The sequence below is a fragment of the Acanthaster planci genome, linkage group LG05 (assembly GCF_054643075.1).
Source record: "Acanthaster planci isolate LZ-2023a linkage group LG05, COTS_SCS, whole genome shotgun sequence".
In the NCBI taxonomy this organism is placed as follows: domain Eukaryota; kingdom Metazoa; phylum Echinodermata; class Asteroidea; order Valvatida; family Acanthasteridae; genus Acanthaster; species Acanthaster planci.
Window position 1 is genome coordinate 21352196 of NC_141781.1, and position 25564 is coordinate 21377759.

At 40.2% G+C, this 25564-nt stretch overlaps 3 protein-coding genes and 1 long non-coding RNA gene across 12 annotated transcripts; 2 read left to right on the forward strand and 2 right to left on the reverse strand.

Annotated features, from left to right (window-relative positions):
- Positions 1-975: 975 nt before the first annotated feature.
- LOC110984135 (cellular retinoic acid-binding protein 2-like) lies at positions 976-6735 on the forward strand. 5 transcript variants are annotated; one of them, XM_022243964.2, is made up of 4 exons: positions 976-1089; positions 1578-1866; positions 2469-2675; positions 6407-6735. In XM_022243964.2, exons 2-3 carry the CDS (start codon positions 1609-1611, stop codon positions 2655-2657), a joined length of 447 nt encoding a protein of 148 aa, XP_022099656.2. In that variant the 5' UTR covers positions 976-1089; positions 1578-1608; the 3' UTR covers positions 2658-2675; positions 6407-6735. The 5 variants fall into 5 exon arrangements, with proteins under 5 accessions (XP_022099656.2, XP_086992899.1, XP_022099655.2 ...); XM_087136773.1 differs by lacking the exon at positions 976-1089 and adding an exon at positions 1124-1276 and having other exon boundaries at positions 1578-1806; XM_022243963.2 differs by lacking the exon at positions 976-1089 and adding an exon at positions 1128-1276.
- rgs9bp (regulator of G protein signaling 9 binding protein) lies at positions 3360-10584 on the reverse strand. The gene is made up of 7 exons (XM_022243962.2): positions 10426-10584; positions 9126-9363; positions 8409-8575; positions 8069-8199; positions 7317-7452; positions 6962-7109; positions 3360-6505 (listed from the first exon to the last, which is right to left on the reverse strand). Exons 2-7 carry the CDS (start codon positions 9246-9248, stop codon positions 6371-6373), a joined length of 840 nt encoding a protein of 279 aa, XP_022099654.1. The 5' UTR covers positions 9249-9363; positions 10426-10584; the 3' UTR covers positions 3360-6370.
- A 1184-nt stretch (positions 10585-11768) lies between these two features.
- On the forward strand, positions 11769-24724 carry LOC110984136 (uncharacterized). Of its 5 annotated transcripts, none has more exons than XM_087137202.1 (7): positions 11769-11911; positions 13452-13540; positions 13953-14536; positions 15071-15164; positions 15993-16087; positions 22155-22230; positions 23630-24724. In XM_087137202.1, exons 4-7 carry the CDS (start codon positions 15117-15119, stop codon positions 23687-23689), a joined length of 279 nt encoding a protein of 92 aa, XP_086993328.1. In that variant the 5' UTR covers positions 11769-11911; positions 13452-13540; positions 13953-14536; positions 15071-15116; the 3' UTR covers positions 23690-24724. The 5 variants fall into 4 exon arrangements, 2 of the variants coding, with proteins under 2 accessions (XP_086993328.1, XP_086993327.1); XR_015425345.1 differs by having other exon boundaries at positions 13457-13540; XM_087137201.1 differs by having other exon boundaries at positions 23634-24724.
- Positions 21602-24891, reverse strand: LOC147799220 (uncharacterized). Its single transcript, XR_015425346.1, has 2 exons — positions 24649-24891; positions 21602-23804 (listed from the first exon to the last, which is right to left on the reverse strand). It is a non-coding gene; the product is annotated as an uncharacterized LOC147799220 (long non-coding RNA).
- Between the last annotated feature and the right edge of the window lie 673 nt (positions 24892-25564).

Below are 25564 nucleotides of genomic sequence, written 5' to 3' on the forward strand. Positions count from 1 at the left end.
AAGAGTCAACTTGCTCAACTCCATGTATTTGTACACTCAACATTGATGACTGTCTGAAATAATCCAGTAAATTTCTTGTCCGATGACTCAGTCAAGTTTAGGTTCATCAGCTACACGTTCGTAGAAGCACCTGGTCTCTAAACCGCTGGCAGTAACGTATTGGATGACCAGTCGCTTGCCCCCGACCACCTCTGATATGGTTGTCCAACGGCCCCCGCCCCCGGGGCTGCCCACCACAAGTCTCTGCCCGTCCCACCGAGCCACCCGTGTCTCCTGCGCCCAGTGGTTACAGTCCACCTGGGGCACACCTACGGTCAGGGTGTGGCTGGTGGTCTCGCCCCGGATGGTCAGTTGGTCACCGTGCATGCTGATGTCTAAGGTACAGGAGGGAGTGGTGAGTCGCCGGGGCTCGTCCGGTGCCCTGTCTCGGTACATCTCCTCGATGAAGTTCTGGTAATTTTCGCTATTGATGAAATGCCAGGAGCCATGGAAGTTGGACCTACCCTCATTGACGGCCATTTTGAGCTGCATCAGAAGGCACAGTTCAGTTTGTACCACTGGTGAAAGCACTGTATTCTTTCCTCTAAAAAAGCACAGATTACACAGAAAGGGAAGTTACAGTAAATTTCTAAAAAGTTTCATTTGACGTTAAGTCCACCAAATACACTTGGAAGTTGCTAGCTCTCAAATCTAGACCAACCTCGTGCTATCGGGTGATGCATTGTATGGGTCGGCAGAACTCGTGCTCGAAGTACATACAGTGCTGTGCTTAAACCGATTTCATTACTTGCTTATCTCAAAACAAAATCATCTTTTCTACTGGTATCAGTTCCCATGGATATCTATTGAAGCCTGATGAAGTTTGGTCATATGTAGGAGGAGTTTGGATAAGACCTGAATGAATTGAATGACCTTTGCAAATTCACAGTGAGATAATGAAAAGATCTAGCCGTGTCTGTGTGACGCTGTCATTAACTTGTGAAGGCCATCATCCAAAAGTGTTCATCTTTGATATCTGAAGATTACAATTGTTGTCGTTTCTGACGTCTCAATTTGCTGGTAGCTGATGCAGACAAGATAAACTTGACGGTTTGTTCAAAATTTATTGCAGTTTTCCTTTGAGAGAAAAGAAGTTTGTAATCCGTTCTTTGTCACTGTTCCTCACTGTTACTGGTATATTTGGCCATTGATTGTGATCAAAGGTGGGCTCATTTTCCTTCCAATGTGGGTATACATTTGGATTTGCTGCAAATTGGCTGGTCGTCACTTTCATACGGTATGCTCGTGTAAGCAAGTACATACGTGTATGGAGATGTACATGTACATGTGTATATGTAACTATCCAGCATGCTTTGATACAAATATTTGACTGTAGCAATACCAAAGTGTCTGCTTTCTCACTGTAGGGTCGTATTTTAAGAATTCTTTCATGTCCTCACAGGCCATGAGTCAAGACGTGCACCATTCAAGCGAAAAGTAACAGTTGCCTTCCTTAGTCCTTGTCTCACCCGTTATTTTTAACTAGCTGTGTGATTTCCCCTATGACTGACTCGTAATTTGGTCTTATATGCTCTCAGTTTGGTTACAGCATTTAGGATTTGATAAGCAATGTCCGGCAAAGGCGGTGTCAACTTCAGCGGGAAGTGGGAGCTGGTATCTTCTGAAAAGTATTTGGAATGGCTGGAGGCTATGGGCTTACCGGAGGCCGAGCGCCAGAGAGGCCTAGCGAACACACCCAGCCTGGAGATCATTCATGAGGGAGATGCATTTGACTACGTGTCCCGGAAGGGTGGCATTGTGAAAAAAGTAAGCCAGAAGATTGGGGAGGAGTACTTGGACCAGGCGCATGGCCTGAGCGAAATGAGGGTGAGCTCTCGTTGAAACTGTAGTTGGTGGATCGTGGTTTCTGCCGTTTAGAATCTGGTTTTCTGTTGGGAAGACAAATGGGTACTAAGCAATTTATTTGTCACTTCTTTCGCCATTTAAAAAAAAGTGGCGGTCACAACTTTTTCCAGTTTGTCGAGAAAGCCTTATTGTGGAGGGTTTTATGGAAAATGTAGCTTGATAATTTTGGCTCTTAAAGGGCCTGTTTGTTTCCCACGGATCCAAATCGCAATCAGTGATCCAATGTTGATTCACTGACACCAGAACCCTCCTAACAGATGGAGCAAACCAGTGTTGGGATCACTGATGGAGATCCAGATCAGTGTGAAACAAACAGGCCATTATATCATGGTTGGGATGCTGCAGCTTTCCCTCTGTAGGCAAAATGTTGCTACATCCAGGGGCCCTTCCCCCTCCATTTTACCATATTTGAGAAGTAAACATGCTAATTTAGAAGGACAGAACAAATTCATACGGTGTGCAGTGCAGCTTCAGTGATGGCATCTCCTTGTAGTTGCTGCATGGAGAAGTCTTCAATGGCAAGATATGGCAATTCTCGTTTTCGTGCATCATATCTTCAACAGGTGCCGCATTGGGAAGGGGACAAGCTGGTCATCTGTGCTGCCAGCAACCCGCCGGGCCGATGGACCACCACGTGTCAGCTGGATGGTGACCGACTGCTCCTGTGCTACATCAGTCACCACGACGGCAAAGACGGCGTGACGGCCAAGAGGTGGTTTGCTCGCATTGGGGACCCAGATGCCATTGTGTAAAAAACCTGATGCTGCTGGGTATGTATAACACAGGAGACGGGCTAGTGGGAGAAAAAAAAAGCCACACGTCCAAATTACTGGGCTGCGACTGAAAACAACACGTGTCTTTGGGTAAGGCTTGAAGCCACTGACTCTCAACTTCCATAGGAATATGCATTATTAATAGCCACAGCCAAGTAAATTGGACGTGCCGTAACACAAAGTGATTCATGGTGCACCACCAGGGAGGGAAGGGTCATTGTTTTCTCATGATGTAAATGTGTAGACGCTTTCATTGCAACTGAATTTTACATACCAATAACTGCCGTCTGTGATGGCAACCCAAACAAGCACTCAATTGAGTACGTCGATCTAGTGGTCACTGCAGAGAACCTATTTTATCACATTGCATTGTGCCCTCTTTGGCAGGAAGTTCGAAGACATGCATTTCAGGTTTGGATTTGGGCCGTGGGCTTTGCAGCACTTATGCAACTCATGGCAGTGCATATTTCAAATCAACAAATCTCTCTGAATGTGTAACCTTTGACACTCTCTGATCGCTAATTGTGTATAAGCGGGCAGCATTCTATAAACACAGATCACTATCTCCCAAAGATGAAAGTGTCACACCTGCAGAGTGTGGAGAAGCACATTTAGGATGAGCCTTAAACCAAACACTGCGACTCAAACTTGGCAACACAAGACAGATGATGGACAAAATCATTCAAAGTGGCAAAGTTCATCATCTTTTATTCACTTCAACCACTTGTGCTATTTGACAAACATAAATTATACCCATAAAGCACACATAAAATACAGCAAAAATATGATTAGATTTCACATGAAATGAAAAGGTATCTGGTAAAATCAAGATCATACATTTACATCCAAAAATTGTTCACATTTTCGGTAAATTTAGAGGTATTAACGACTAGCACACAGTTTCCATTTGAGCAAAAATTTCCAACTCAAACAAAACATTTGACAGGCACGTCCTGGTAATCATTTCATTGTTCTTAAATTGAATATGATAAATCTATTTTTGTTAGTAGGTTTTTATATATCTTACTGACAAGTCGGCTCTATTATGCGGTATTTCACACAATTCTGGCAGATCACATTGACTTAGAAAAACTCTTGATATCTTTGCATACATATAAAGGCAGATTCATAAACATCAATGTATCATGCAAAGGTTTAGCATAATATATTCACAGAGTACTTCTACGTAAATATGTGTCGTACAACTACATTTTGGCCAAAAACAGAATACTGAATAAAATACTAAATAAAATACCTGTATCACAATATATATATATTTTTATTTTCTAATCTGAGTGAACAATCATTAAAATGCTATTCACAGAGAACAATTTGTATTGCACATCACAAGTGGTTGAAAATGCTGGAATGAGTTGTCTTTCTTGCTTTCATTTCCGTCAATAATTTGACAGAGAAAAAACTGGTTAAAATAAATAGGATTATATCGGTATGACTGTGTGTTGAGGAATGCTTGAATACGGAATAAAATGCATCGAACATTAATTGTAGCACACTCGTGGTAATGATAGAAGTGGTTTGCCATATATCTGTCTTGAAAATAATTGAATACATGGATGGACATACTGAATGTTCATCTATTTGCCAAGCTCACAAAAAACCTCAAGTCTGAATTCTACAAAGGCTTATCATTTATAACTATGAAGTTTGACCTTTAATTTTTGAATAGCAGTGAGATCCATTGACCAAACCCTGATGACATCGGAAATGTTCAATATGTTATGTTAAAAAAGAAACAAAGCCAGAGTACACCAATAATAATCTTCATCAAAATACTGTTGCAAAAATAGAAAACACGAGTTGGTACTTTGGGTCCCTTACGCTTCAGTTTTGTTGCCAATAAATACCTTTTCCAGGGTTGTAACCCTGTTAGGCTGCTACCCTGCTACAAACCGGCTTTACCTCAAACACAGATACATGCACTGTGAATCTCAATGCTCAGTGTAGCCCATGGCTGCATTTGATTTAGTCAACGACATTATCGAGTATAGAGTTGTACTAGATCACACGTCTATTATCTACTGCATCTGTCTTTGAATCCTCTCAAACTGTGTTCAAGTTGCTCACAACTGCATCATTGTTATTGTAATTAGAAATTCAGCAGACCACAAAAGAAGTACTGCTTTGTTTGTTTACATCAATACACATCTGTTTTCATATATGAAATAAACTGTATAATTTACCACGTAGTCAAGTACTTTTTGCTGGTACAAAAAACTGCTGGCTAGTTTGGTTCGTAGATTTATTGTTCGAACAGAATACGGAACATTAAGAATACTGACCTTAGAAACAAAGCGTGAGACAGTCGCTATGACAACAGCACAATGACCTCTTGGCGTGGCTCTCAAACTGTGTTCAAGTTGCTCACAACTGCATCATTGTTATTGTAATTAGAAATTCAGCAGACCACAAAAGAAGTACTGCTTTGTTTGTTTACATCAATACACATCTGTTTTCATATATGAAATAAACTGTATAATTTACCACGTAGTCAAGTACTTTTTGCTGGTACAAAAAACTGCTGGCTAGTTTGGTTCGTAGATTTATTGTTCGAACAGAATACGGAACATTAAGAATACTGACCTTAGAAACAAAGCGCGAGACAGTCGCTATGACAACAGCACAATGACCTCTTGGCGTGGCTCCTGCGTTAATACATAAATCCACATGAAGTGCGATAACACAAAATACCAAAATTTTGTAGAATTATTTATGTAATCTAAAAATGAAACTTCTGGCACAAAGGTTTTTGAATACTTTGCGAGAAAATAAAAAGGCTCTATTTCAAGAGGTCACATAAAAACCTGTTCAGTTTTCCAAGGAAAAAGACTGGTACTATGCCCAGAAACAATGCCTTGTTGTCATGTTATGTGAAATGCTTCCAACATACGACTAATCACCAGTGCGGTACGGTGCCACCAAAACAGTCGCATTTGCGCCTAAAAAATGATGATATGCAACCAAATGTTTAATTCTTATCGCCAATTTGTGTCGTTAGTCGCCCACCTTGTCAGTCATTTCACCAACGATCACTGCCCAGTTTTCTTCTACGTGCACTGAGCGACGTGTCCCTAGATGATCACACGGTTTTTCCCGTCTTACTATGTACACAGCATGAGCCCACGTTAACTACAAGGTACATGTAGCTTACATGTAGGTACATGCACGCACAAACACGCACATGCAGGTACCTGAGTCGACTGGTTTGTGATCACATGCTGTATAGAGTGTGTATGGGGAGCTGAGGCATTTTGCATATTCATGATGCACCAGCAATCCATGCCTGCAACGATTCCCGTGCAATAAACTTCTTTCAGTCCCAGATGTACTCAAAGCTTCCCTTGGTCCAGTCCCGTTTCAGGTGGGCCTACGAAATACTCAAAAGAACATGTAAGAGAACAAACATGCATGTCTTTTCTTTCGGCTTTTTTTTTTCATATAATTGATTGCTATTTTTGACTTATTCCACAAGCACAAAATCCAAAGCCCATCTGTCCTGCTGCTAATTGACAGAATCATGTTTCTGTGCGTTTTATCAGATTTTGTACTAGTAAATTTAATTTGTTTATTTTACAAATGTGTGTACAGTATGTAGGAAAATCGACCTGGTGCCTAACTTCTTTTTTCTAGGGGCCAGTTGGCTTCTCATTTCTAACTTTCTCCGTACAGCACTGCTAATCACCATTCGTTTTTGTGTCAAACTTGACCAGACAGACCACCAGCACGACGGTGAAGGCAACCAGGGAGAGCAAGGCGATGGATACCAGGCAGATGCACTTGCGACGCTGGTGGGGGTCATAGGTCGTCTCCTGCAGGATTGGAAATGTGGAAGCTGAAACTTTGCCGTGACACTCATAAATTGGTGAATTATCAATTTTTTTTCCTCTAGTTCGTATTGAATTCAATTTTTTAAATCATTGATCAAAATTTTGCCGAAGATTTTTTGGTCTTGTTTTCAAATATATCACAGTAGGTGGTGGTTGTTATCTAGTTTGTTCTTTATAGTCTTGTTTATGCCTATTAAAAACAGCCTATGAACCACAAATTAACTCGCAAGAAAGCTCTTTTCAATTTCAAGGAATCACAAAACTTACAGCTCACTTGTTTACGGTCAGGAAATCCTGGTTTACTCGTGAGAAAAATTTGCAGCTGAGGGAAGCAATTTGCAAATGAATAAGACAAAAATCAGTCACTTTGTTGTGTAAGAAATCTTCTTTCATGGTCTGATTGATACCCGCGCGGGACGGGGGGGGGAGCGAACTCACCGTTCCGTTGGACGAGGCTATGTCGCTGAGCGAGGACTGCGACTTCTCGTAGTCCAGTTTGTAGTCCAGCAAGGGCTCAATCATCCAGGGCTTAATGTCCACGCGCCGCTGCATCTCAGAGATCAGATTCCGCAGCTCCAGGATGTCTCTGGAAATTTTTCAGAAAAGAGCGGATGGCGAGTCAATCTTGGCGCAACATCAAGTGAAGAACAGTGGTCGACCGGTGATTCAGTTCACGGCAAACAGTACTTCACGCTTGAATTTCTGAGCCATGGATTGCACTGAACGATAATACGTCTGACAACACTAAGATTAGACAATCCCCTATCCTCATCAATCTCCAAGACACTCTCACCTCTCCTGGTTCTTCAAGTCCTCTCTCTCCAGCACCATGCGGTCCACGGAGGGCACGTCTAGGTTCTCGACGTTGACCGGAATGTTGTCCACACCGACAGGTTCCATCACCCCCGTGTTGATCAGAACATGTGGACCTGGATAAACAAACATGAAACTGATTATTCAAATTTACTTGCTATGTACGTGTACAGTGATGCATTAATCTTAATACACTGGGGCTGTGTTTATGGGCTGTGCTAGACCTTCAACCCACAAATCTTCAGCGGATCTTCAGATGTCCATCAACGAGTTTGAGGGTGCTGAGGGTGTTAGTTTTTTGCTGAAGATTTTGACGTTCGAAAAAGGCAAGCAGCCAATTTTAGATATTCAGCCAAATGGCACAAGTGATTTGTAAGAATCAGTGCAATAGAAATTTGTATATCTCTTTAGCGTGACCTCTGAGACATTGCTTGACGTTTCTACCAGTTGGCCATGCCTGTGTTTACAGCTAGCCAGATTGAATTTCCAAATCCTCCAGCAAAAAGTGGTTAAGGGAGACAGAAATCGAGTCGTGTTATTTTGTTGTCTGGTTACAACCTGTTGACCAGATAATTCGCTAGCTAAATTTACTTCAGATCAAACAGCTGACGAAGAAAAAGTAACGACCAAAATCTGGGGTAGGTCGACATATTCCACAGATGCTGACTAATCGTCCCTTCTGAGAAATCTTGGTTAGAAATTCACCAAGTCTGCGAACCGGGAGGGACCTACCAGCATGGATGGGGAATGACCTCTCCAGTTCCAATGATTTACGGAGATGACTCTCGTACAGCTCTGCGCACGACACAAACATGTTCCACAGTCGTTCGTAGTCACCACGCTCAGACTTGAAATCGAAATCCCTGCCGCAAAGGACAATTAAGCCAAGGGATGATTTCAAGGTAAAGAGAAAAAAAGCACTACTCAAAGGCAATCGGACTCCAACTTTTTTTGTTACAACCCTCTACCTAGCAGACTCTCTGAGGACATAGTAGCATGTGATCAGCTACAAGATTCTTCGACTTAATTTTGTGGAGCCATTAAGGGCGTAAATTGGCTACGCGGTACTCACGCTTTGAGATGAGGTATGAGCGTCTGCTTGCTGCGTCTGGCCAGCTCAGACGCAGTGCGTCTTGTTTTCTTGAGTTCGTCTCGCAGGTATTCCGAGTCGCTGGAGCCGCCGAGTGCCAGGACCAGGTCGTGATACCGTGCTGTCTCTGTGTTGAACTCTTTGACAAGCTGTAGTCAGATATTTAAAACATATTTACTTGGTCAGAAAATTTTGTATAAGAGGTCAAAAATAAAGGTTTTTTAATTACTTAATTAAATGCATGAAAAAGATCCGGTATCCGGTGTCTTTTCTACACTGTCTCTCTACAGTAATACTGCTGTCACCAGACTACTGAATCATTGATCTTTTGAAGAAGTTGAACATGTCCCGGCCGATCAAATTGAAATCACTTGGCTTCACTCTCAGCGCTAAAAAAGGTTGAAGAAAATTGACCTTCGCATAAGACCTCAAATTTGGCAGGTGAAATACGGAGGATCTTGTCTCTGCCTCTTGAAAGGTACAGAGAATTTCATGAAAATAGTGAGACAGTAGAGTTGACCTGATCATGTCTGGCATGCTTTCTGCACTGAAGAGGTCCTAATCTGTTAAACATACACAGAAACACGACTGAAAGCATCGCTGAAACATAAACACAACACGACTGTTGTGGAATAATTGAGCTCTCCCCAAATATTAAAGTTTTGCAAAAAATCAGGTACACTGATATTATTAACATACACTTTGGCACTCGTCCGTGCCGCAGTCGTCAATTTCTCCGCTGTTCTCAGTGTGCATAGTGGACTGCACCGGAGTACTGCTGTGCCGTCGGATCACCGAATCCTCAATATGAGAGTGGACCATCTTGGTTGTACTGATGTTCGCTCATTAAGCATCAAGGTGCATCCATAAGTTTTGCAAAATGACCGCAAAGTGAGAGCGTCAAAGTCTTCGTTGACCCTCTTTGTTAAGAGACAATCTGCAAGAGTGGTTATGACGATGTGTACAAGGAAAAAAAACATCAGTTTCTTGTCTCTGCCTACCCCCAGAACTGGGGGAGGGGTGTCGTCCGCCACAAACCCCACAGTTCTAGGGGTAGTCTCCGCCCACTTGTTTTTTTCCTGAAACTCCCAGAAGAGAAACCACTTTTTGAAGTGTGTATTTTGCGGTATCTGGTTGCATGTTATTTTAAAACACTGACACGGGCCCAATACAATTAATAGAAATACATTTACACTTAGTGAGCGCATGGGAATGTGAATATGGCTTGTGGCTCAAGAATTGGAAAAACCATTTGCATTTCACAGATTTTCTACCCCCCAAAAATTGAAAGGTCATCTTTTTGTTAGTTTACATTAATTCCTACAATACATTGTAGGATATTCTCCTTTTTTCAAGATCTATGGCTCTAATTATAAAGTCCAAAATTGAACTTGGTTTTAATTCAGAAAGATTTTGTTTTAACACCCCTGACAGAATTGGTCACGACCCCCAAACCTTTAAAAATTATTATCCAGTTGTGTTCAGAATCATATTGCTTGGCACAATCTGTTATTTCCAGATTTATTCAGTAAAACCATGGTAAAACCAGTGAAAACTTGGCCAGATAGTAGGCTTATCCTATTTCCAGACTGGAAGTAACTTACGCAGACCTGTGATGACAGTCAGGACAGTGACGAGAATATGATCTAACATTACACAGAAACCGGAACTTTGTTCCACTGTCATGTCTGTAGGCCAACTGCATGAAGATTTCCTGATGAAAGTCTAAAAGCTGAATGCTGTGCTAAGCAATTACGTAATTCTGAACACAACTGGACTGTTATTTTCGAAGATTCACTGTGTCAAACTGATTTTGGTAGGCCCTATGTCCTATATGGGTAGGCCCATTAAAAACTAGTAAAATTGGAGTCGAGACTAGGCCTGCGCCTACCACCATGATCTGATCCGGACAAGTGACATATGGCCGAGCCTGTATGAAAGCTTTAGGCTTATTTCAGAAAATTTAACGTAAGGGGGAAAAAATCGAAAATGTACCTACCGTGTTCACATTTAGCTATTCGTTGGTCAATACAACACTGGCTTCAAAGGCAAAGCCTTACGTAAACACTGACGGAATTTTCATTGCGACGATCACTGAATCATGATGCTAAAAAATTTACCTCTTAGTAGTCGGGTACTCTATTTACGCTTGTCTTGTAATGTGAAATATCGGGTTGGTAAGTCTGGGTGCTGTCCTTCATGGATGGCTCCCCCCCCATTTAAAGGACCTTTTTTAAATCGCGGCTTAGTCCCAAAGCGATGTATCACTCACCCTAGAATGATTTGTACATCTAAATCATTTGAGATAAATGAAAATGAAATTCTTTGCAACTTCATATCTCACACTTTGATTACTCGTTTGAAACATGAAGCTATTGCAGGAATCCAAATTAGGAAGTGACCGTGTGATCCGCAAACAGACAAGACCTTAATTGCAGAAAAGGCTACATTTCAGTCGCCATCGGTATGGTGACCCTAAGGAGACAACTAAAAAGTTGAAAATTTAAAACTTTTTTTTTAAACTGTTAGCTTTCTCCCATTCATCTGAATCGCTTTCTTCCATTCATCTTCAGTTTCTGGCAAGGTCCCCGATACCTCGCGCCTCATTGAAAATAATCTCTGTTGTCGCTAATTTTTTATCGATTCGTTATTTTTTAAAAATATATAAAAGATCGAACTAACTACACAGCCGCAACTGTGGCTCATAATCACAAACACACAGAAGTCGGTGTGTCCCTCAGATTATGACGTAAGCAGATACTATACCATTTTAAACAATTGCCTGTGTATGACTTACATAATTAAAGAGGACGCAACATCTCTTGGCTGGATTAATTTTCCTAAAATAAATGCACCCCCCGGACAGCTTAAGGGGGTGCGATCCGCGGTAAGTGTTTGGGGGTGGGGGGGGACACAATTACGGCGGGGAGATAGTTTTACCGTTTACACCTGATTATGGTCTGACGCCCCTTGTAGCTTGTTGATAGATATTTTAGTTGGTTGTTCTAAGAAGTTAGTGGTCACTAAAAGTAGCAGGTGATCAAAAATCAACGGCTGGTTTAGAGGCTGGTGGTTTTAAAAAGGTGCCACCTATAGAGGGCGCTATCATGAGCAAGAAAAAAGATAATGTGGGTACAATCTGTATTTAGTTTTGACTCAACAGAGGGCGTCCTATAAACCATAATTACTCAACTCTCTAATTTATTTCCATAGAGGACGCTCTTCCTTTTTGTGTCGGCAGCTTTTTATGTCATCAATAGAGGGCGCCCTTAATTAGTTAAAGAGCGCTTCAATAGAGGGCGCTCTTCGTAATTCCAATAGAGGGCGCTCTTCGTTATTTCAACAGAGGGCGTTTTTATCTGTGGAACATGCGCGCTAGTTGTTGAACTGGTATGAAAGAAAATGTGCTGTTTTCATCTGCAAAATGGAGGATTTACAAAGAAAGTTGAAGCTTTTTTAAACTTTCGGGATGAGAAATGCTGTTTGTAAGTTTAAACTGTAAACGAGGGTAATATCCATAGGGGGATTTCATGACAATGCTGTTGCCATTTGGTGATGTGCGTGTTTTGTACTACTACTACTAGCCCCACAAATCGGGCTGTGTGTGCCTGCGGTATAGCCCCACTACTGTGGCACGGACTCTCACTCCCGATCCATCCTTAGCCACACATCCGTGTACACAATTTCGTGTCTGCGTACTGAACATTTTCGGTGCACCCACTTATCATCGTTGGTGCAATTTCTTTTGCACACGGACATGATCCTTTACCTTTCCGCTTTCTAAAAACCATTTATTGAATGATTTCACTCATGTTATTCAGGTATTTTCCAGTCTTTTTTCCTTTATCCATTCAATTAACAAGCTCGCTCTCACAGTCGCCATCTTTAAAATAAAGTCGTTGAACATTACGTCACTTGACCCCTCATCGTCTCGACGGCTGTTCCGTGTCAAGACATCTAAACTGCTGCCGAAGTTTTGGAAGAGCCTATTGGTACATGTGTTGTCTTATCGCTCAGTCCGTGTATTACATAATTGCGCCCACGGTGATAAGTGGGTGCGCCGAAAATGTTCAGTACGCCGACACGAAATTGCGTATATGGATGTGTGGATAAGGATGGATCGGGATCCGTGGGCTGTAGTGGCTCTCTTTTACAATCTGTCTCATATCTGTCGCCACCACAGCCCTACTTCAGGTATGTCTTAAATGCCTGAAAGCCAAACTGCAGGATTGTCACAAACTTTGAATCCTAATATCTTCCGAAATAAGAATGACTCGCCAATTTTAATTACACCGGCGTATTTCTCAGAGTTTGGACTTTCAAACCAGCGCACCCTAAAGCTTTCCAAAATCGTAAATTTTCCAATGTACGTATGGCGCCTCGAAAAACCTGTCCTGTACTGTAAAATGCCGACCACGGGCGGCGTCCTTTTGAAAAACGAAGGCAGCGTTTCGTGCGTCAGATTTCAAGGCACCCGGCGGGTGCTCTGTATACGTTATACCATGCAAAACTGGTACCCCGTCACATCTTGCGTGACAGACGAACAAGGAACCGGTGAAATTAAATTTGAATGACATTAATATGTGCGTACGCTCCACTCGCATACTAGCAAAGTGCGCATGCAACTTACGCTAAGCGATACTGTGACAACATGAATAACGCATCTATGGCACCTGTCGGGTGCCTTGGCTTCCGACACACGAAACGCTGCCTTCGTTTTTCAAATGGAAGGTATTGTGGGCCAAAATTGTCCCTTTTTCCTTCCTACGGTGCCTTTCTACCATTGTGTAAAACTACTCGTGCGGTGTCTGTGGAAGGGTTCATTGATGTTACCTGCCCCAACAAATTGGTTTCTTTGACTTCTGCCCATTTAAACTACTGTCTCAAGAGAATGCTTGCAGCTTGCACCACTTTGGAAGGAACCATAAAGACTTACTCATCAGCGTAAAAATTTACGTAAATGTGACGGCTTGTAAATTTTGAAATATCCAAAAATGCCTCTCTGACGTTTTTCCCTGTCCACAGGACAGGTGGCTACATGAGACACTGCCATCATACAAACATTGGAACTTCCTGTACAGAATCCAGCAAGCAAGAAGAAAAGCTTGGATCAAGTAAGTTCTTGTAGACACATCCAAGTGCCATTAACGTTTCATTATGTATGCTTTTCCAAACAATCAAGTTTTAGCCCACAGGGCCTGAAACGAATTGACAGAAGTGAAATTTATAGCAGCACAGCTGAGAGCGGTGGTTTTTCCTTTTAACTCCAATCATTTCAATAATATCGAAATCTTTTTTTTTTTGGTTGCATTGAAATGTGTAAAGGATAGTCTCCATCATGCTATGTGGCCCATGTAGCTCGTTTTCCAGAATTCATTTAAGCACAAAGGATGGGACCCTGGTTTAAAGTGCAGGTTTGGGCTCGACACTTTGGAAGTTTCTTAACAAAACTTCAACTCCTTGTCATTCTTGTTTTCTTCTGTTTGAATAATTTATTCATGCAACAACTTCTAAACTTCACACCAGTCAAGGTGGGCATGCCATCCAGCTGACATTTCCTCTAGAGGGCCTCCCATCCAGCCAGTCATCTTGTGCGCCAATCAGCCTACCAAATGGCCAGTCATCTTGTGAACCAATCAGCCTACCAACCAGCCAGTCATCTTGTGAACCATTCAGCCTGCCAACCAGTCAGTCATCTTGTCAACCAATCACCCTTCCAGCCAGCCAGTCATCTTGTGAGCCAAATAGTCTACCAACCAGCCAGTAATCTTGTGCGCCAATCAGCCTACCAACCAGCCAGTCATCTTGTGAACCAATCAGCCTACCAACCAGCCAGTCATCTTGTGAGCCAATCAGCCTACCAACCAGCCAGTCATCTTGTGCACCAATCAGCCTACCAACCAGCCAGTCATCTTGTGAACCAATCAGCCTACCAACCAGCCAGTCATCTTGTGAACCAATCAGCCTACCAACCAGCCAGTCATCATATCATCCAATCAGCCTACCAACCAGTCTGTCATCTTGTGAACCAGTCATGCTAGATAACCAGCAAGTAGCCAGGCATCAGAGTTACTTCAAGTCTATACCAATCATGCAGTGGATTAGCACAGGTAGGCTGCATACCAAAGCTCAAAGACTTTTGACGTGTACCTTTGGATAGGTTCCACCTTTTTATATTCATCAAATATGCCTTGTCATTTCCACACAGTCACTTTCATCTTTCTTATAGCAAATCATGTTGAGGTGAGGTCTTATGAGGCCTTGGGCAAAACCTTCAAGTCCTAACACTACAAGTAGATAAAAACATCCTTCTAACTCCATGCCTTTGTTGATTTCAGAATGGGTAGTTCTCCACTATACATGTAAATGGAAATAGATCATTTTATTAAAAAGAAAGTTAACAAACCTCAGAATGTTGTTCATGGCATAGCCAATGGATTGTTTGATAAGTGTACTAATGGTTTTTCAAAACAAAATCTTTTACCATCGTTCCACTTCGTACATTTTCTTTGACTTGAATTCCTTGACGATTTTCTTTGAGGTAAATCCCCCACAAACTGGCCGTCGAACTAATTCCTTCAGAACTTCACTAAGCTGATATAAAAATAAATTCCTCAAAAGTAGTTTAACTTTTCGTTGCATAGGTTGACCTTTAGCCCTTTGCAACGTGAGTCCATCGTACCATGCTATATGACAGAGCAACTTGAAGGAATAAAACAAGCAGCCATTTCCTGCAAGGTGAGTTCAAAGTAGTTATACGTGGGATTCCTTATATGGAATCTGTAGATTTGATAATAATGACTCTAACCTTCTAGCATACATGGATAGGAAAATGTTATTAAAATACTGGGCTTCGGGACCGTAATAATTTGTATTTTGCCAATTTCCATCACTCATTTCAAAGATGAAATACATGTTACAAAGCTTGGTCCAAGTTCCTTAGTTTCTTGTGTCTAGTTTCAATTGCTAGAATTACTGCAAGTCAAGGTGTGTCATTAAAGACTCTCAATGCCATCTTGGCAAATAATTCCAGCCAAACCTCCCATGACTGAGTCTCCTCTACCCTGTGTCACATACATACAGTGTAGTATACATTTGTGGGTCTAACACACAGAGAAAGTCTTAGAGTTAACCATGAACCAGTACATGTAGATTTTCCGGGTCTTAATGAAGAAGTCATTCAGACTGGAGGTTACTCCTTATACATGGGATACTTTCTGATTCATCCCTTTGGATTGAAGCCAAACGTTCAAATTGTTCTTCATTATGCTCATCACAATACTGGTGTCTTTGTGAAGATTTAGAGCAAGGAAATCCCACAATTAGTGAGGGTGAATGTGATGGGTAAAATGAATAAGAAAAGCTTCACTGTTTCTCTTTCATTATAACTCTATAATTGAACTTAATGGTAGACTAGAGCTTTGTGTATCAATGAATTGCATAGCGGTTGAATACTTGACACAGACTTTCAAACTGAAATAGATGTACTCAGAGTTTTGTTTTGTATTTGTTTACAACGATGCATTTCTCATTTGTAACTGTATTTTCTCTTTGCCACCATTGCAGGTAAACAGTGTGATAAACAGCAGCATCCATCGTTACCATGACAACAGCTTTGCCTCCAGAGATTTCAAGTCCAGCCATCCGATTTCATCAGAAATGTAAAAAAAGAATCATTTGTACATTTGCAGTTTTGAGGTGTCAAAAATATCCTTGTTAATCATCGATCTTTCCTCAAATTGGGGAGATATTTTTTGAAAAAAATCTTTGGCTTATTTTTTATATATGGTTACATGTTTGACCAGCGTCACCAAAGCAAAAGCAGGAAGATTTTGAAAGTTTGCTCTGACAGAGAACGTTTCAGATTTAACTGATTTTCTTTCAAAGGTCACTTTGATGTAAACTTGGATATTTTCGTAGCCTTTGTGAGCTTTCCAAGTTGTTTTACTCCAAGCTTAGAACAGGCAGTTTGCTCATCTTGAGTTGCACTCTTCCAAAATGTTGGATCATTCCAACTGCTATTCTTTAGTCTGGTGAGTGTCCTAATTTCTACCATTGCCGTTTCTATTTCTGAAAGGTTGAAGTAAAAATCAAGTTCCATTAACCCTAACCCTCCTCAATCCTTCACCTGTTGGAGGACTGAGGAGTGTTAGGGTTAATAATTGTAATAAATAAATTCACAAAGAAAGGAGTAAGAAAACTTGGATAGTTTCATTACACTATCAATTTCTAAGTTGTAATGTGTAAATGTTGATCATGTCATTTATTTTATCCTCAAGCAAACTCAAATCCTTGATGCTCATTGGTTGATCCCATTGTTGTAACAGCGCTGTGATACCATTGCATGACATCATCATCTTACCTTGCAATTTAACTGCTGCTGGTATTTGCCCTAACACTGTTTGGCAAATTTGCTTGAGGATAAAATTCATTGCCTTTTTTGGACTAGTGAAACATGAGACGATGTTGTGTTTTTCATTTTTGGATAATCATGAAGCATAATAGGAAAACTCAAATGAATCCAGTGAAATTGTTAAAATCATGTCGATCAGACTAGTTGAAATTTTGACATAAAAGCATGCGCTTTTGTAAATATGAGACTAACCCCCAAAAAATGTTGTGCAAAGTTTATAAGTTTCAAGTTAAATGTTGACAAAATTCTGAGACAAAAAGTGGTGTACATTACGGACGAAAATTTAGGATTGAAACTGCGCATAGGTTACTATTCATTGAGTTTTCCTGGTAAACCTCTTTTTAAACTACATGTATGTAATGAGATGGATTCATGCTGTGTTTAGTGAATGGCCTCTTTATCTCTCATGTTGGGATATTCTTACATTCTTGGATTTTTCTTGTGTGATACTTCAATTGATGTCTTTCGTTGTACAGAGATGTTCAAAAATTCCTCATTCCCCTTTTCTGGCGATGTTTCCAACTTTGCCCCTCCCCTGGTGTGGGGAGTGTCTCTTATTTTGCCCTCCCCTGGTGTGGGGATGTCTCCAACTTTGCCCCGCCCGTGGTGTGGGGATGTCTTTAACTTTGCCTCTCCCCTGGTGTGGGAATATCTTCACCTTTTCCCCTCCCCTGGTGTGGGGATATCTTCAACTTTTCCCCTCCCCTGGTGTGGGGATATCTGCAACTTTTCCCCTCCCCTGGTGTGGGGAATGTTTCCAACTTTGTCCTTCCCCTGATGTGTGGATGTCTCCATTTTGGCTTTCCTCTGTGGATTTTGCAAACATATCCCCAATGGATCCATCTCATGACAGTGTTTGGTATAGTCAAAGGTGTGGTTCCAAATTTCAGGTGTCAAGATAGTAGTCAAGATCTCTAGGAACATTTTATTACATCTTTTATGACATTTTTAGATGAAAGTTTTCCTTTTTGCAAGCCATGCATTTCTAAATCTCAGAATTTAGAGAACAATTTGGGGAGACATTGTAGCAACAGATGCTCATTGCCAATTAATTTGGCCATCTGATTGACTAGAAGGTAATTTATGTTAAAACCATTACATCCATCTCTCAAACAGATCAACTTGGATTTGCTGATTGCGTGTAAGATTCCAGCTCTAAGACATTTGTGCTCTGATCAGCTACAAATTGATGGCACTTGATGTTTTGAACCATACCTTTGGATGTTTGTTATTGCATATTGATGAGAATCACTCCCACAAATTGAATCTGAGACACAGACCACGAGACAAACACTTTTCAAAATTCCAAAAAGAATTATTTAAGTTCATCAATTCTAGTAGAATCTAAAATGTGAAATTTGGAAACCACTGTCCACTTTTCTGCAGTTCATGCATGATTTGGTGTATTTTTGAAAATTTGTTTAGTTTACATATATTTATTTGTTTTATTCATCAACAGTGTGTATTTACAGAAACTACGTTCAGAATGTCTTGTGTCAAGGGAGTGGTTCTCACATTACCTTACTTGCCAAATGTTTCCAAAATGTCTATTTGAGTTACTTGTATTTATGAAATCCCATTCTACACGCATGTACAAGCAGCAGTGTTGTGCTAAACATACGTTGCTGGTTGGCGCCCTCTACTGTCTGGGGCGTGTGGCAGTCTGTGGCCCAGGTACTGTGGTTGATATACCTATTGTTTAGTGAAATTGACTGTATGTGTCACTGGTGCTCTAATCCACCAGTGTCCTGCCTCACATAATTGACATGCTATCTTCCAAACTCTCAAGTATAGGAAAGAAAGGATTTCTGTTGCTTACTTAAGTCTTTGGAGTCCCTGTATGGTTTGGTGAAACGGACTGAGGACCATTGCACTTTTTTCACCATTTTTTCGATCATTTTGTTATCCTAAGTTGGTACCCGTCATTCTTTGTTCCTGTGTAAACAGGTTGCTTTTTTGGCAAGGTCATGATGACCAAACCTTTATCAAAGAGGACATCTGCTTCTGATCTGAGGGGGCTCTAGACCTGATGAATGATAATGGCTTCTTCTCAGGTGTTGGTGTGAGATTTGGAGGAAAGACATTCTAATATGGCTGCTCAACTTTACCTAGATTCTACAGAATCATTTCAGTTTTGGTTTCATTTGTGTTTGGAGGTATGTTTCCTTGAAGGTGGTATCAAAGATGACATTGGGATTGTTAAAGAAAGGAAAGGTTATAGTAGTTACAGATCAGCCACAAATATCTTTGTGAAACTGAGTAGATAGAGTCAAAGTTTATCGTTAGTAGGAAATAGCACTGATAGGTCAGAACAAATGATCATCTAACATAATCTTTGCAAGTGTAAATGTGTTTTACTACATCGTAAATTTTAGGGAAATAGAAAAAGCAGTACCTTGTTATTAGCAGGCCAAAACTTGACAAGCAAGCATGATTTGAAGAAAGCACAGTTGATAGGATAGTCTACACAATCAAGGCTTAGGATTTTTTTCATGGAAATCTGAAAAACAGGTTTCAGGTTAAATTCAGGTTTCAAATAGTAATGAACTTCTTCCTGAGAGTTAAATAGTTGATGATAAGGACAACAAGATAATTAGTTTGACTCCAAGTTAGGCATTTCAAGTTTTTAATTTTCTTGAAGATAGTCAAATGATTTATGACTCATTTTTGTCTGCTAAAGTTCCCAGTGCTAGAGTGACAACATCTGTCCCTCGGTATAAGTAGGAATACAAGATAAAGATAACATGCTTAGCAAATGATTGGTTACCTGTAGAATTTAAATTTACAATAAACTTACATTGGGGTCTGTAGGTAATTGATAAGGGTATTCTTTTAAAAATTATAACTTTAAAATCAAAGTAAAATAATTTATAATTAGTAATATTCGGTCAAATAGAAGTAACCTTAAACAAACGATGCTCTGGAAGCATTTAAAGATATCACTTAGACCTTCATTCGGAGGGAATTTTTAGATTTTATATCAGCTTTGACATTTCATATCTGTTAGAGGAAGTTAGGTAGATGTATGTGACCATTAACATTGCAGATACTTCAACACAGTGCTTTGGCAGATTTCCAGGGACACCATTCACTTGTCATCAGATGTTATTCTGCTTTCATTTTAAGAATACATGTATGTGTCTTGTCTCTAATATTACGGAGGTCACAGGCAAAGTGCAACTTCCGGGGAGTTTTTCTCAATCTTGGTGAGGAGTCTTGTTCGTTGTTGAATTGTGTTTAGCTGTCTAACAATGTAAGCTATATATTTACAAGTGTTACAAAGGCCTGTGATGTATACACAACCCTTACCCTTCAGGTTTAGTCTAAGGCCAGTAAAGTACGCACAGTCCTTACCCTTCAGGTTTGGTCTAAGGCCAGTAAAGTATGCACAGTCCTTACCCTTCAGGTTTGGTCTAAGGCCAGTAAAGTACGCACAGTCCTTACCCTTCAGGTTTGGTCTGAGGCCAGTAAAGTATGCACAGTCCTTACCCTTCAGGTTTGGTCTGAGGCCAGTAAAGTATGCACAGTCCTTACCCTTCAGGTTTGGTCTGAGGCCAGTAAAGTATGCACAGTCTTTACCCTTCAGGTTAAGTCTGAAGCACATTGGATGGGATTTGTTACATTTGGTACGTCAGGGTTTTTTAATACTCCCTTGCCAGTATTCTACACAAGGGAATAGATTTTGTGAAGGAATTTCTCCAGATCATAGGAGGGTTAAAGTAATTTAATCTTAGTTCAAGAATTATAAAACAATAATTTGTGTAGTTCAGTGAAATATGTCTTTATTTAGAGGATCGATATTTAGCTCTCTAGCTCTGAATTTATTAGTATGCTCCAAACATGATAGGAATAAATGTAGAGCATTTCACCTAGGAGTATACCATTAACAAACCCAATGTCATCTGCAATATCTCCTCTTAAGGGTCTGGTACTGTAAAACAATCAAACCACACAGCTATTTTCTTCGCTGAATACACACTATTATTTGTCAGTTACACTGTCTACAATTTGGATTTTGTGCTTGTGTGGTTTCGTTTTTAAAAAGAAAAAAGTGCAGACAAATTTTGGACATGTTCCTCTGTGCAAACATTTCTCATACAGTGTGTGGTTCTTCCTTCACAAGTGGAAACAAAATTATTGACGAGTACTGCACTTCAGTACATTCAGAGAACAGCTTCTTTTTCCCCAAGCATAGTCAAATTGTAAAGTAGCCAGCCATGTTAGAATGTGTTTCTCTGATTCACATGTCATCATCTACGCTGAAGTTGTTGTCATTTTGATGGTCCAGGACTCAATTGGAGATGGAGTGGAAAAGTCCAATTCAAAACAGCTGTCTCATTTTAGTTGTTTTCCACTCAAGTGTCCAAAAACACTTCCAAAACTTTGCAGCCTGGTTGCCCGAACAGGGGATGACGTCCGTGAAACACCCCATACAGACTCAGCAAAGATTAGGTTGGCAACAGTGAATCCTTTCTGACCTTTGTTTTGGCCATTTTTGCTTTTTTAATGAAGTGAAATGCATGTTTAATTATGTGGGGCAGGATACCAGTGGTGCAGAGCGCCAGTAGCACATCAGTGGATTTTGCTGAACAATAGGTATATCAACCACAGTACCTGGACCACAGACTGCCACACGCCTCAGACAGTAGAGGGCGCCAACCAGCAACGTATGTTTAGCACAACACTGCTGCTTTTTTTTTTTTTTTTATGAGAAAAAAATAAATAGGGTCCCCTAGAATAAATTTCACACAGAAAATTTGAATAAGGTGTCCCCTTGTCTTTATTTCTCACAAATCAAAAAAAGCCCCCCTTGTCTCCTCCATGCAAGGAGGATTTCAAGAAAGTAGTCAACCAAGGATAATTCTTTAAAGGATTGACCCAGAATCTAGCACATGGTCTTGGGGCAACAGCAAAGGTTTCTGAGGTGTCGAAGTTTAACTCCAGAAGCCTTTGTGGTTCCCCTTCCATGTACATGTTTCTGGCTCCTCCCCTAAAGTGGCTGCATTGCATCATGAATATGCATATCTATGGCCACACCCTTTGTAATTTGTATACAACCTCTATACTTGGAGATCATATACAAATTACCCAAGGTTAGACCACAGGACACATATCAAGATTCACTGTAGCCATTTAAGGCATTATTGCCTACCTTAATCAGTGACCTTTGAACCAAAATGGGGACATTCTAGGTTTACAGTTTAAACTGCATGCCTGAACATGGGATGTTGCTATCTTTTTTCTATTAGCTCATGCGCCTGAATGGAATTGGATTTCATACTAATTTTGAATTGAAATTGTTAATTTTTTTGCAGGAATAAGAGATTGTGCCAGTCATTTCACCAAAACGCACACGCAAGCTTCATTGGCTGTCAAAGGTCACATGGCAAGGTAAGAAGCAATACCTTACATTTTGTAACCTGTTACCTTCAGCGAGTCTGAATAATTAAATCATGTTTTTTGGATCCTTATTCATCTTTGAAATTACCTGTTGGCTGTTCCATTGTTGAAAAGGTGACTTTTTGTCAATGCGCATTTTAAGATGGCGCTCAAACTTGTTTTTTGCTCACGCATTTGATGAAATAGTGAGTCCTTTCAAGACTCCTGATTTGGATTTGCATTAAGAGTTTGGCTGCAATTATTTGGATTTCAAAATGCTTTGGATTCTTTTTTTTGGCATGTTTGTAAACAAATAGACTCGACTTTCAGTAACAGGTTACAAATATCCTTGGTTGACCACTTAGTTGAGAAGTTGCCAGTTGATGTTGAGGCAAGCAATCTTTGTGCTATTTTCATTATTTTGATTTTCAATTTTGGGCGCATTACATTTTTTACTTGTGCATCAAAGTAATTTGTAAGCTGTTGGTACAGAATGTGATAAGGCTATGAATTAGGAATTTGTGAAAAGTTCATTCACCAATTACTTTTCGAATATTCCAGAAACAGTTTTGGGCAATGAGATTCAAAGCATGACTAATATTTTTCATAATTTTCATTGTCTGCACCTTAAAAATAAATAAACTTTGACATGGCAAGACAGGGTTAAAAATGGAACATTTCTTAAAGGTCAAAGAACATCAGCTGGCAAAGTCTCAACTTGGAAGTAAATGTTGGAACACAGATGAGGTCGAAAAATTCTCCAATTTCAGTTGAAAGAAATCCGTGAGGACTTGTGTAGAAAGTTGTTGGCATGCTAAGTTAAAAAGCTATACTTAAGAAATTGTCTAAACCGTTTTATGCCACAATGATTGTGCATGCATTAGCAATTGCTGTTGAGTTACTTAAGGCTTGGGGAATAGAGTCACTGCTATGGAAAGGCTAGTCAAGTTTAAATCTGAAATTGGAGCAAGTTTTTGGACCTCAGTATAAGAATCATTCAACATACCAGGAGTGCACCAGACACTCCAAAACCAAACTTTTTTTTCATTCTACAAAATGTTACCAGCAAATCTTGGAATAAATCAATCTTGAAAGTTAGAGTTCATGCTGAAGTTCACTCCTGAATCCTGTCGGTGATTTCACAACTTAGAATCCATTGCAGGAGTCCCATGTCCCGTTGGAAGGATTTGTAAGGGCAACTATTTTCAACCTTTTTCAAACTATTTAGCCAAGGTGTTTTAAATTCAATTATTCTAGAATTCATTGAAAAGTCAATCTGTTGCATTGCTGAAGGAAACTTGTCAAGTTTAAGGAATGCATATCTCCTATTCGATCAAAATAGTAGAGTTCAGTTGAAAATATTGTCTTCAGATTTGAAAGTGCTTCAATTTGCTTTATTTCTCTTGTCCAGGTAGGAATTTCAGCTGGGCTGTCCTCCGTTGTCTTCAGTGTCTCCTCATTACGAGACTGAGTTCAAGATGTCTTCAGCAACGTCATGCATCAATTGGTCCCTCTCACTGAAGGCAGCAGTAGTTTGAAGATCACTCAGATGTTGGAGTACGGAAAGGATCCAATGTGAAGATGGACTCGTTGTAGATGAAGGGGAAAAAATAGAGAAATATATAAGTTAACTTTGAATTCTATGTATTGAATTTAGATTTGATAGTTTTCTCTGATCAGGAAGCACATGGGGCTGTAATATGGACCCTTCCGTTAAATTTGGCCACAATAAATTATCCAAATGATATTTTTAAAGCTAAATGAACATTTTAAAGTTTCTTACTTGACAATGGTCATCATACTGTTTGAGTTCAAGAAATTAAAGCCAAAAAATGCATCAATTTGATCTGAAGTGTTTGTGTCAGGTTAAAAGTAATTCACATTATTAGGATGATTGTCTGAATTTGATTCTTATTTGAAGCCGTTACTTTTTTATTTCCCAAATGAACAAACATTTGCCTTCACCACCCAAGAAAATTAAAATAGAAAGCACCTGTTAATTTGCCCAAGTTTTAATCGTTTGGAAGTGAGGCAGGAATGTTGCATCCTGCCTCCACTTCAGTTGTTTCATCATATATCATCTCAGTAAAAGTCGGTCATTACAGAAATGCTGGAACGACATGAATTTTGGACTGAGAAACATTTTCCAATGTTGTTAGGAAATACTTGGAAAATTCTCTTCACTCCCCATAGACTTTGTACACGACTGCTGAAGTGGAGTCGGGATGCAACATTTTTTATCTGGGAACCGTTTGAAAAAGCTTAAGAGACGATATGAGTGAACTAGCAATTAGGAATGAAAAATAAACTCAACCCCCACAAGGCTGACAGTAAGGCTGAGGAATTCGACTTCAATGTGCCACACCCAGTTTTTCCCGAGGAAAAAAATTAAGTTTCCCTTGGAAATATGGTTTTATGGTCAGTACTTACAGTAGCCAGTTGTTCACACTAGACGATGATATAGAATTTTGGAAGAAATATTAAAGAAACTGCATCAAGATATGTATCTTGCACATTCTGAGCGTCATAGTAAGGTGTATTTTATGCACGTGTTGTTAGGAACATTGGGAGACTCCGACGGTGTGATACTGTTTGGCTGAAACCCGCCGACGAAATGACAGGAATATACGCAATACTAATGGTCCCAGAAGACCACGTGATGGCAAGGAGCCAATAAAAAGAGAGGAAGAAAGGCGTGGCGCGAAAGAAATTGGATGAATGAAAAGGGAACCCACGGGTCTGTCCTTACGGGAATTGGAGGCGAATACGAGCCGTTTTGCATGCTGTTGTCCCCTTCCACACACGTACACAGAATGGTACTTCGGCTGAAAACGAGACCAATTCTTTTGTTGGATTCCTTTGTCCAGTCTCTCCTAAACAATAAAAAAGATTCGAGGCTTACGGAGGATTAGACGCCGCTATCTTTCGTTACGCTTGAGTGAACAACAATAGGGAGAATTGAAGCAGAAAATCTCGAAAAACTCGCCTTTAAAAGCACGTAAAGCAACAAAATGATATTTTTTGCAGAGGAAATCACATAATAAACCCGCCCATAGTTTCAAAATTTAAAAACTCGCACGGAATAAAAAGTTGGCTTTTCAGGACTGGTGGGTTCCTCGTGAAAACTTTCTCCCATTCGACGTTGGTGGCGCTATAGTAAAGAAAGTCCCAGTCCGCTCGTTCAGTTTTCATGAGTGAAGCTGTGCTCACATCCAAGAAAAAGAATTCACACTTTCATTTATTATAAACTTTCAGAAAGGTCCCCCTTTTCAAGATTATCAAAAGCAGCCTAAATATTTTGCTGTCCTTCCCGTACGAGTCATTCTCCTTCAAGTTAAACAAAATG

Bases quoted from the DNA above. Each gene is read 5' to 3' on its own strand.
- LOC110984136 (XM_087137201.1), top strand. From the start codon at position 15,117: ATGACAGAGCAACTTGAAGGAATAAAACAAGCAGCCATTTCCTGCAAG. The intron at 16,088-22,154 runs GTAAAAAAAGAA...ATTTTTTTGCAG, and splicing joins CATCCGATTTCATCAGAAAT to GAATAAGAGATTGTGCCAGT. The intron at 22,231-23,633 runs GTAAGAAGCAAT...TTGTCCAGGTAG, and splicing joins GTCAAAGGTCACATGGCAAG to GAATTTCAGCTGGGCTGTCC.
- rgs9bp (XM_022243962.2), bottom strand. From the start codon at position 9,248: ATGGTCCACTCTCATATTGAGGATTCGGTGATCCGACGGCACAGCAGT. The intron at 7,453-8,068 runs GTAGGTCCCTCC...TTGTTTATCCAG, and splicing joins GTCATTCCCCATCCATGCTG to GTCCACATGTTCTGATCAAC. The intron at 7,110-7,316 runs GTGAGAGTGTCT...AAAAATTTCCAG, and splicing joins GACTTGAAGAACCAGGAGAG to AGACATCCTGGAGCTGCGGA.
- LOC110984135 (XM_022243964.2), top strand. From the start codon at position 1,609: ATGTCCGGCAAAGGCGGTGTCAACTTCAGCGGGAAGTGGGAGCTGGTA. The intron at 1,867-2,468 runs GTGAGCTCTCGT...TATCTTCAACAG, and splicing joins ATGGCCTGAGCGAAATGAGG to GTGCCGCATTGGGAAGGGGA.